General features: G+C 30.1%; 1 protein-coding gene across 6 annotated transcripts; it reads right to left on the reverse strand.

Moving 5' to 3' along the window:
* Positions 1-1,750: 1,750 nt before the first annotated feature.
* On the reverse strand, positions 1,751-9,985 carry LOC108213586 (gibberellin 2-beta-dioxygenase 8). 6 transcript variants are annotated; one of them, XM_064088743.1, is made up of 5 exons: positions 9,909-9,985; positions 9,741-9,823; positions 3,083-3,539; positions 2,435-2,771; positions 1,751-2,034 (listed from the first exon to the last, which is right to left on the reverse strand). In XM_064088743.1, exons 3-5 carry the CDS (start codon positions 3,529-3,531, stop codon positions 1,804-1,806), a joined length of 1,017 nt encoding a protein of 338 aa, XP_063944813.1. In that variant the 5' UTR covers positions 3,532-3,539; positions 9,741-9,823; positions 9,909-9,985; the 3' UTR covers positions 1,751-1,803. The 6 variants fall into 6 exon arrangements, with proteins under 6 accessions (XP_063944813.1, XP_017240879.1, XP_017240882.1 ...); XM_017385390.2 differs by lacking the exons at positions 9,741-9,823; positions 9,909-9,985 and adding an exon at positions 3,754-3,973; XM_017385393.2 differs by lacking the exons at positions 9,741-9,823; positions 9,909-9,985 and adding an exon at positions 3,703-3,973.
* Between the last annotated feature and the right edge of the window lie 1,296 nt (positions 9,986-11,281).

Below are 11,281 nucleotides of genomic sequence, written 5' to 3' on the forward strand. Positions count from 1 at the left end.
CAATTGACCAACATAACAAAATAAAACACACCAACCACTCCAAAAGGAGAGACGCAAACCACTGCAAAAGTAGAGGCATAAAACACCTAAAAGGACAGATGCAAGAATCTAAAATCTCATCCAAACAACGAAGATTATTGAAAATTATTGATGAAAAGCCAAAAAAAAAAAAAAGAGAAAGGAGAATATAGGTCTCTTGTGGTGACTATAATTATTTAGATTGAGAGTATGAAAGTAAGCAATAGAGGGAGAGATGAGGCGGTGGGTTAGGAGAGGAATAGGAGAGAGGGGGTCAACTCCCGTCAGGATTTTCATTAAGACTGTGTCTAATTATATATTATTTTTATATAAGCCGGGATTAATCCACTCAATTTTAGTTTTTTAGAATCAGGATGGAAAGGGAAAAAACAAAAAGACTGTAGGCTTTTAATCAATGGGCCCGATGCAAGTGATAAGCATTTGACACAGGGTGACCAGTCATAGCTATGTAATGACTGCTGACAAATAATAAACAAGTTTTTAATGTTGCAACTGTCTAAAAAATGGCGCTACATAGTACATACCTCTCACACGGAGTATTTTTTATTTCTTTATTTGTAGAACAACGAAACTTTCGTTTATATTTCAAAAAAAAAAAGCGAAACTTTTGTTTACATGGATGCAAATAAATTTAGTATTTAGAGGAGTTATATTATATTTTGTTTATATGGATGCAGATAATTTTAGTATTTAGAGGAGTTACATTATTTACTTGCACTAAAATGAAACTGATTAAAAGGAAAAAAAACAGATAAAACTAAAAAACATATTGATTTGTTTCCTATTATTTAAATAACTTTTTATATTTCTAAAATATAAAAAAAAGGATAACTTAGGAATTATAATTATAAAAATATCTGAGTAAATAGATCAAATCCGCATTTCAGTGGATCAAAATATTTTATGAACTTTGATAAATTCATAGTTCAATGCATTATAATAATATATAAATTTTGATAGATTGTAACATATTTTTATTTTACAAGAGTAGTTTGATCACATTGGTGTATATATCTTATGGCTTGAGTTAATTTTATTATTTAATAGAGACACGACAATCTTGTCAAACTGATCACTTTGACCTTTTGAACTACACTCGTAAGTTGTTTGATGGTCTATTAAAAATAATTATTTTAAAATTTTGCGTATATGGATAATATATTTTTACTTTAAATACGAAAATTAATTTTCTATACGATGAACGAACCGAAAAGTGTGTAAAACATTCAAGTGACTTATACAAAGGGCACAGGAGTACAAGAAAATTATTTATCACATTTTTGTATTACCATGCATATATGCATTTCAAATGTATCACTGGCAATTGGCATGATGAAATATAAAAGCCAATAATGTCATTTGTTACGCATTCCTTATTAGATATATTACAGTACCAATTAAATCAATTATATCACACGCAAAGACATCATTTTTTAGTCAATTTGTAAATAATTTATTTTGTAGGACACTTTTTTTACTCTTGAGTTTTTTTTCCACATGATTTTATTTTTGAAGGGTTTTAACGAGGTCTTTTTGGGTGGGTTATCTGTTCTGTCTTGAAAGTCAAGGTAATTTAAACATTCGGAGTACTTGCTTACTTTCGATTAGATAATATACTTTCTTGATTGAAAGAAACTCTGTTTAATTTCTAATTTTGGTATTATACAACAGTTTTATGAAAAAAAAATAAAATTATATCATACGCAAAGGCTGAAAACTGGACACTTAGTTGTGGGCGACTTTATATGATATATAAGTGATTAATTATCTAAGAAACCCGGGAAGCCCTATTTTATTGCCAGTATACTTGACATCTAGTTGAACTTGTGATTTGAACTCCCCGAAGCTAAAGTCCCTGTATATCGAATGTTCACTCAAACTACGAATCACAGTATCAGTTGTAGGGCATGAAAGGTACGCCACCGAGAATCTTTCAGTTTTGCTATTCGTCAGAACCCTGTGAGTGACGCTCTTATAAAAACCATTGCTCAGAACCTGCATGCAATTAACGAAACCATTTAATTAAAACGAATGTATTGTGTGTTATAGCTATGGAACAGTGTTGCTGTGCCTCTAGGATTGCAAGACATAGATAAATGATTATATGGAAACGATAATAATATATTAGTAGGCATTAAAATTGGGTGTGTATATATGCTCTCCTGCGCGAATTTAGTGGCAGTGTCGAAAATTCCAAACAAGTTATATACTTCTTTGTCTTAAAAGAAGAGTCGCTTAATTTTTTTTTCTAGAATAAAAATATAGATGTTAAATTTTTATTCAGAAAAAAATTATATAAAAAAATAATATGTACATCCCAAATTACGTGCAACAAATCAAAGTAATTCTTATTTTGGGACCGAGGGAGTAACAATTACTACTAATTAATGTATACCTGGAATAGGTCACCGATGTTGATGACTAAGGCATCAGGGTTAGGTTTAACAGAAATCCACATTCCATCTTTCTTCATCTCTAGTCCACCAGTCTTATTTTGGTGGAGTATGGTGAGATATGAAGTATCTGTGTGTGCCACCAGGCCGCAGACTTCAGAATGGAATTCAGGGATAGGTGGATACCTGTTCATTCGAAGATAACATGAACTAGGCACGACTTTGTCTCCCAATAATTTTTGGTACGACGATTTGCAGATTCCTATATTGTCCGCTAAGATTTCTGCTATCTTCTGACTTAACTTAGAAATCAGTTTTGTATATTCCTCAACTGTCGAGCTGCAAATTCATAAGTTGGAACTACCAATTTAAAAGACCACAAGTTGAAAAATTGTTGCTTGAAACATTTACTGGCCATATACATCTAGTTATTAGCTAGGATCAACTCATTAAAAAGGTCAATTAGCAAGGAACAATCTGTCCCAGGAGCAGCAATAATAAACCCTTATGTACTCGCTAGTCCCTACCCTAAGGATCAAGAAATACATATAATAATTTATAATTGTTCCTAATGAGCACAAGCATATAATCACATAATTGAAAATACGCGTGTGATCTAACAGCTCTCACATATATTATTATAGAAGTACCTTAGATGGTTGAGACCTGCGAAATCTGAAACACTGGAAACAGGAATGTGAAAAGCTTCAGACCATGAAAACTGAGCGGGACTTTTTGCAGCCAGGTTTCCCCAACGGTAAGAGCCTATGGGTGAGTTTGAAGGATTCTGGCTAGACTTTTTATTGAATGGCTGTCTAAATAACTTCACCTGCTCTTCATGCAATTCCATTAACATTTCTTCACATATACCATGATTTACAACCTGAAAGAATCCCCATTCTTTTGATGCCTCTATTATTTCTTTCTCACACTCCTTTTGCTGCATTAGTTGTCCCGAATTTAAACGGCCAAGATCCACCAGCGGTAGCTCATAGCTTTTCGATCTGGATGAATTAATGAGCTCCGCAACATGATCATTTTCTGAACTTGTTTTGCAAAGGTTTTTGAACACTTCGATGAGTGGTGGCTCGAATTCCATTTTGAACTCTGAGAAAAGATGAAAGCTAGATCAAATTAAGTTGCAAGCAATAAAATTAGCTAGATATGAAAAAACAAATTACAGTATACATAATATATACACAATTTTCATTCAATTTAGAGGTAGTGGTTCCTTTGTAGACAGCTTAACAATTTATTAACATATATAAACCTAACAAATATCTAAACTCTCGGGATCAAAAGCTCCCAGGTAACAGCTAACCAATTTGTTTGCAAGACTGGAATTTAGAGAAGAATCTGGATCGATATGATGTGCGCACACCGGTTTATAAAGATGGAATTCATAGTTAGGTTTCATGCATACAATAATTAGGAATAAACTTCCTGCTCGTGATGTTATGTGTTAAACTGTAATGTAATAATACTAGCTGCTACACTTCCTGCTGTTTTGGTGTGACATTCTGTTGTGGGAAGTTTTCGTGTCACATTAATACTGGACTGCATTCCATCACTGAATTTTCATTATAAATGTCAAACTATTGACTCGGTCCCCTTGAATTGTACTATGCCCCTGTTTATTTAGCAGAAACAACTTATGCTCCATGCCAGGGACTTCTATTTTTTCTGACCCGTTTTCCTGAAAGTGTAAGAAGCTGAGAATGCTAGCTGTTCTCTCAGAGTCTTTGTTTTTTTCCAAACACTTTATTAACTTATTTACTTCTCTTTTAATTCACTTCTTAAAAATAAATTGTAAAATTATATTTCACAAAAATCATAAAATACGTGTTAGGTAATAAAAAAATTATAAAAATGAGTAGGATAGAAAAAGTACAACGTACGACCAGAGATGGAAAGTTTGTTAATGGGTTTAGGGACAGATTAATAAAGCAAAACAGTATACTAAAAAGGAGGTTCAGTGCCCGAAAATTACGCGTTTACATTTCTCCTAGTAAAATTAAAATGAGGTAAGTTATCGTCGTCCTTGTTTGAGCTATAACTTAATTCTTTGACATATACGGTAGAAATGAAAGAAATGAAGTTACCGAACAAAATCCAACAGAAATACGTACTTAGCTCGTAATATATGTCACAAATCAATCTCGTTTCTTCTGTTCAAAATAGATCATTAATTTTTTTATTTTTGCTAATCAAACCAGACCGTTAGTTTTAGCTTAAAAGTTATGATATTGAAACAAACGTACTATTCGTTGATCTCCAGCACGTTCGTAAACATTTTTTATACATTGGCGCGAAGCCTGAGGGAATGCTAAAGTAGTTACTACTACATCATACAAAAAATGTGTTCAAGCTTTTCATTTGTTATTGTCGTCAACATATTCCTCTTCTCCAATAACTCATGTTCTGTTTGATTAGTGTGAATGAATATAATAGGAATGGAATGAAATTTGTATTATGTTATAGGCAAATGTTTAGGAAATGTTTTAAAATTTTCATTCCTTCCTCCATTCGATTCCATTCCTTACATTCAATGTTGGAGATCACATCTCCAATTTGAGAATGAATGCTCCATTTCTTCTTTTGCTCATTTTCTTTTTTAAATTTTATCAGGGTTAATTATCAAGTTGGTCACTGAAGTGGGCTTAATGTATCAAGTTGGTCACTGATCTCAAAACGGTATCAAGATAGTCACTGAGGTTACTGTAAATATCAAATAAGCACCTCGAAATATGAGTTCAAGCATTAAAAATATGATTTATAGAGTTTTACGCATTATTTTTAAGTGTTCTCACAACCAACTAAAAGGTTATGACTTCTAATATTTATGATAATATGTTTAGATTTTATCAAGTTTATTTGTTATTTATATTAATTATATAGTTATTTTCTTTGTTTTAATTAAAAATAAATAATAAATAAACTTGATAAAATCTAAATATATTATCATAAATACTAGAAGTCATAACCTTTTAGTTGGTTGTGGTAACATTCAGGAATAATGTGTAAAACTCTATAAATAATATTTTTACTGCTTGAACTTATTTTTTGAGTGACTTGTTTGATAATTATGGTGACTTTAGTGACCATCTTGATACTGTTTTCAGTTCAGTGACCAATTTGATACATTAAGCCCACTTCAATGACCAACTAGATAATTAACCCAATTTTATCATAATAATTTTGCATTTTCTCAAAAAAAAAAAATTCAATTTTTTTTCAGAATTTTCTTCTTGCTTCTACTATTTTTATTTATTTTTAATTAATTCATTCGATTCTCCCCACCAACTGAACACGAACATCAAAAAAAATTCTTCTATATTAATCTCTTTACCCCCGGCTATGCTAGAATTCTATATTACTCACCTGTAGAAATTTTGACATATTGATGACAAGACACATGCAGTTTTATATACTTGATCCATCTCACAAATAAATTAACATGCATACATCATAGATCAATGGCTTCTCGTGTATTTTCATAACCTTGCTGTACAAAAAGGAAAACGAGTATATATTTTAGTTTTTGTTCATCTCACTTTTCAAATTAAAAGTGAAATCATTTAACTGCGCTTCTGTAGTTTGCGCTTAAAAGATAGAGTAGATATTTCCATTCAAATATAAAAAGTGCTTTAAATTATAGTTTTTTTTAGGATTTGGATATAGCTAGCATTAGCTAGAGACTAGAGAGTCAAGAATATCACGCAGCTCCCTGCAGCCCGAAAACCATGTCCTTTACTTAGGAACTAGTTGAGAATCCGCGCGTTGCGGCGGCCTGTAAAAATTATATTAATGATCCAATATTAATATTTATAGAATAAAATAATTTTATGACTGTCTATAAAAAGTATATTAATGTTTCAAGTTAATATTTGTACGATTAAATAAATTTATATTATAAAATTCTCGATGTAATACAAATACTAATATATAAAATTACAAAATTGGACTATAATTCATGGTGAAAAAATGACAATAAATTTATACACGTAAATAACAATTTAAAGCGTGACGAATCTTAAAATTTTATTTTTTATTTGGAAAAGTAATCATGTTCTTACATTGTCACCTTCCTCTAATTTTTTTAGATTGATTGTGCACAAAAACATTTAACTTAAATATAACTACCCTCTTAAAAGTTGCTTGAACGGAGCAAACATATAATGCATGAATAATTTTTTCATGTATACAAAGTAAATAATATAAAAATTAACAACAACAAACATGTCCGATGAACAAAACAAATATTATAAAAGAATAACCAACAAACATACATCATTAATAGTTAATTAATTGACATCAACCATCGATATCCTATCAAGACTATATTCTTTCCCCGTGTTTGGATTTGTCGACTCCAATATAACGGTCTATAACTACATTTGCTTGCAACAACCTTCACTGTAACAGCCTTCACTTATCGTTGCTGAATAACGACACCTCCGAGTTAAAAATCGAGCAAGAGAAAGGTATTTCCAATTTTTGATATTTTTCATCCAATAATTTCAGAAAATTAAAAAATAAAACGGAGCGATGTGAGAGGCACCACCTACACGCCCCTCGCTTCTCCTTTAAAAATCGAGTAAGAGAACTATCGGGTAAATTTGTGGTATTAAGAGAGGAGGTTGTGTTTTGATGATCCAAAATATTACGATCTATACGGGTATTTATAGGTGGAGAGAGACTTGTTTGCTACTCTTTCCCATAATTAAATAATCTGAACAAAATCAGATTAAAATTTTCAAGCTACTATATTCCATAAATAATCTGTCTTTCCCATAATTGAATAATCTGAAACAAAATCAGATTAAAACTTTCAAGATACTATATTCCATAAATAATCTGAAACAAAATTGAAACAAAATCAGATTCTGAAACTTGCTTCTAATATACCCGAAACTAAAAAAGATAGTTCTAATTTTTAATATTTTTCATCCAAAAATTCCAGAAAATTAAAAAAATAAAACGGAGCGATGTGAGAGGCGCCAAGATACTATATTCCATAAATAATCTGTCTTTCCCATAATTGAAACAAAATCATATTAAAACTTTCAAGATACTATATTCCATAAATAATCTGAAACAAAATTGAAACAAAATCAGATTATGAAACTTGCTTCTAATATACCCGAAACTAAAAAAGGTAGTTCTAATTTTTAATATTTTTCATCCAAAAATTTCAGAAAATTAGAAAAATAAAACGGAGCGATGTGAGAGGCGCCACCTACACGCCCCTCGTTTCTCCTTTATATAAGTATATTGATGATTGATTTCTGATATTTATATATTACTATTCTATTTCAAGCTCCTACTAAAAAACTAAAAATACTACATTTATATTAACAATTTTCGCATGATAGGATCAATTAATTCCCAATAATAAAGAATCTATCGTTCCTTGTGCAAAATTATAACCCGGATTTGTTCGGATTATAAAAGGTCGATCCTTTATTTTGATAAAATTTTATTATTATGTATTTCTTTTGAAAATAAATATTAAGAAAATGGTTCGTAAGTACTTATTATGGACTTCCTAAGGAGAAAATTGATATTTTTGTCACCTAACTAATCATATTTCTAAAAATTACTACTCAACTAATTTTGTTGTTCTTTTACTCATTAGTGTTAGGTTTTGAATTTGTTCTTAATCATTAACTTAGGTTTGGATGTGATTATTAGCATTATGATAATTTTTTGTAGTATCATTAATACATAATGATAGTATGTAATATTTTGATGATGTGACGTATATATATATTTTAATTATATATACCAATAATAACATAAAATGAGTTGATAAAATATTAAAATCAAGAAAAATCATAATTAGAATTCTAGAAATTCGTTAAATCACCAATATGGAATCAATAACTTCAAACATTTTTTCCTCTTTGATAAGATGAAATCTAATTAAGTGACGATGCATCATCTTTCACTATTAAAATTTCAATCGATCAGTTTAGCCTAAAATCTCTCTTAAATTTATCTTTTTAAATTTTTATTAACTTTATCTTATTACAATGTTCAAGATAAAGATAAATAAATAGAGATAAAAACTTAATCTTTAATGATTGATCTCTATATTGCATCATTTTATATTATTTTAATCCCTCTGTTCCTTTCATTTGTTTACAATTTTTTCTATTAAGAGCAAGTTCAATAGGCTACCTAAATGAGTTCATAAACTCATATTTAGGTAATGCATCAAAAAAGAGGTACTCCAACACTGTACTAGTGAATACCTAAATCACCAATACTGGGATTCATTATTTTATATTATTAATAGGTAACGAGATATGTAACCTATTGGACTTGCTCTTAGCATTTACTTTAAGATTTTTATAAAACATAGTTTTGTATCTTACTTTTCAGATTTTCATTTTGTGTATAAAAATTCAAAAACTAATTTTTTATTTGGAAGAAAAAATAAATTAATTTATGAAACTACTCCCTCCGTCCCAGTCATTTGTATACAAATGGCTGGGACACGGAGACCAAGAAATTGTGGAGAAAATGAGTAAAGTTAGATGAAAAGTGGGTATAGTGGTGGGATCCACTTATATTTAATAATAAATTTGAGATAGGGGAGGAAAGTATTGGGTGTAATAGTGTTTATATTATTATAGAATGGAGATAGTGGAATAATGTAGTTGGTGTAATGATGTTTTATATTATAAAAGTTTACTATTTTTGGAATGTATACAATTGATGGGACATCATAAAAAGGAAACTGTATACAATTCATTGGGACGGAGGGAGTACATCTTTTAGAAGCCATAACATGTATGCCAAACTCTTATCACCCAAGATAAACAATCTTGAGTACATAAAAGTACTATATATAAAGATACAGACATATATCAAATATTCAAAATATTACAGATTACCACTACATCTTAATAATGCTTACAAATAATTAATATAATGCTAAAAGTCAAAGTCGAATCTGACTTTAGTGGCAAAAAAAATCTGAACCTAACATTGGTGAGTAAAGTAAAAGAATTTATAATTGGGTAGTAAATTCGTAAATACATAATAAGTTGACTGAAAAAAAATCTATTTTTCCTATAGAAAAATAAAAAAAAATTAGACACCCTAAAATTTCTCGGCCTGACAGGAAATATACCAGTTACTTTGTACGGTGAGTCTGAATAGGATAACGATAATTAACGTGGCCATAATGCATTAAGTAAATGCTAAAAACATTACGCTGCCGTTGCAATGCTAAAAACACGTACAATATATAATAGGTAAAATTGATAAAAGTTAATGCGCAGAAAGATCGTTAAGTACCGAGGCTTTGCTAAGAAACCCCTGCTGCACGCGATACCGTTGAGTAATGAGCATCTGCTAAGAAACCCCTGCTGCACGTACACCTGCATTCAGTAATACTAGTACTATTAGTGAGTGTTCTGAGTGATCTTCAATTCAGAAATGCATGAAGATAGATTTGGTGCGTACATGTAAAGTTGAACAAGTAAGCCTCCTGCACCCCGCTACTACCGGACAAAAGTGCATTATGAAATTTATCTGATGCATGTACAATAGATATGCTCGAGTTGGAGAGCTCATATTTATACTATCCATTGTAGTGTCCTCAAAAGTTGTGCAAGAATAGTCCTTTTGGTCATGTGTTTCGAACGAGGACAAATGGTGGGGGGAGAGAGTTTTGATGAATTTATTCATTCAAAATTTTATTCAAGTTTGATTAGGTAATAAATTTTGATGAGAAATATGTTCTCAGAAATTACGTATATTTTATAGAAACATCTCTACCTATCGGTAAATATTGGATGTCAAGTGATTCATTCAAAACTCCAACTTATTATAATAAATATTTTGAGCAACGGAAAAAAATGACACATTACCTTACAATCAAAATTATGATTTAATATTAAATTATCAATTTTTCTTAAAACTAAAATATAATACAGATGTATTTTTTTTGTCAGGATAATACAGATGTAATTGAATATCCCTTATTTTATAAGAAAGCAAATTTAATAGCCCCCTACCATGTACCATCCAGTATACTTTCCAGTGCGTGCATCATATATCTATATATTGCACAATCCGATACAACTATATTTTTAGGAATTTCCATTAAAAAATTATAATTTGTGCTGGGGCCTGTTGGAAATACAAGAAGGACTTTATAATAAAGAAGACAGTAAAATATTACAGGGTTGATAAAAATAGCAAATTAATTAACATCATATCCAAGCTACTCTCGGCTAGGCCCGGCTGTCACTTCATCTTTACAAACCTAATCTTTACAACTTTTTTCATGTGCATGCAAGCCGGGAACAGTCTTCGCAACTCTGCTCATATGGTGGCTCAGTAATACGGATATCGTTTGATTGAGTTTAAAATAAGTACTTCTTGTTTAAAATAAATAAGTGGAGTAGAAGTTAGAAGCATGATAAGATTTATAAGTGATTAATTGATAAATAAGTAGAATTTCTGAAACAAAAGCTAGCATTCCTAGCTTTTTATAAGTACTTCGCGATTTATTATACAAACGATACGAATAAGTACTCCTAACTTATAATCTCATAAGCTGGACTTATAAGTGTTAAACAAACACCCACACAGATGTAATTGAATATACTATATCCCTTATTTTATAAGAAAATAAATTTAATGGGTCGGAATACCTAACCTGAACTCGACCCGAAATATAATATTTATTAATAAATAAATATCATTTTAATCCAAATAAATTAAATACATTTTTATTAAATTTAACTAATAACTATTACAAAATTAATATAAATATATGTATTTTATATAAATATATATAATATTTATATTAAATATTAATTTTCGGGTAA

This window comes from Daucus carota, chromosome 3, assembly GCF_001625215.2.
Source record: "Daucus carota subsp. sativus chromosome 3, DH1 v3.0, whole genome shotgun sequence".
Taxonomy (NCBI): domain Eukaryota; kingdom Viridiplantae; phylum Streptophyta; class Magnoliopsida; order Apiales; family Apiaceae; genus Daucus; species Daucus carota.

Coding starts and splice junctions, on each gene's coding strand:
- LOC108213586 (XM_064088743.1), bottom strand. CDS start 3,531: ATGGAATTCGAGCCACCACTCATCGAAGTGTTCAAAAACCTTTGCAAA. Junction 2,772..3,082: donor GCAGGTCTCAACCATCTAAG/GTACTTCTATAA, acceptor ATGAATTTGCAG/CTCGACAGTTGAGGAATATA. Junction 2,035..2,434: donor ACATCGGTGACCTATTCCAG/GTATACATTAAT, acceptor AATTGCATGCAG/GTTCTGAGCAATGGTTTTTA.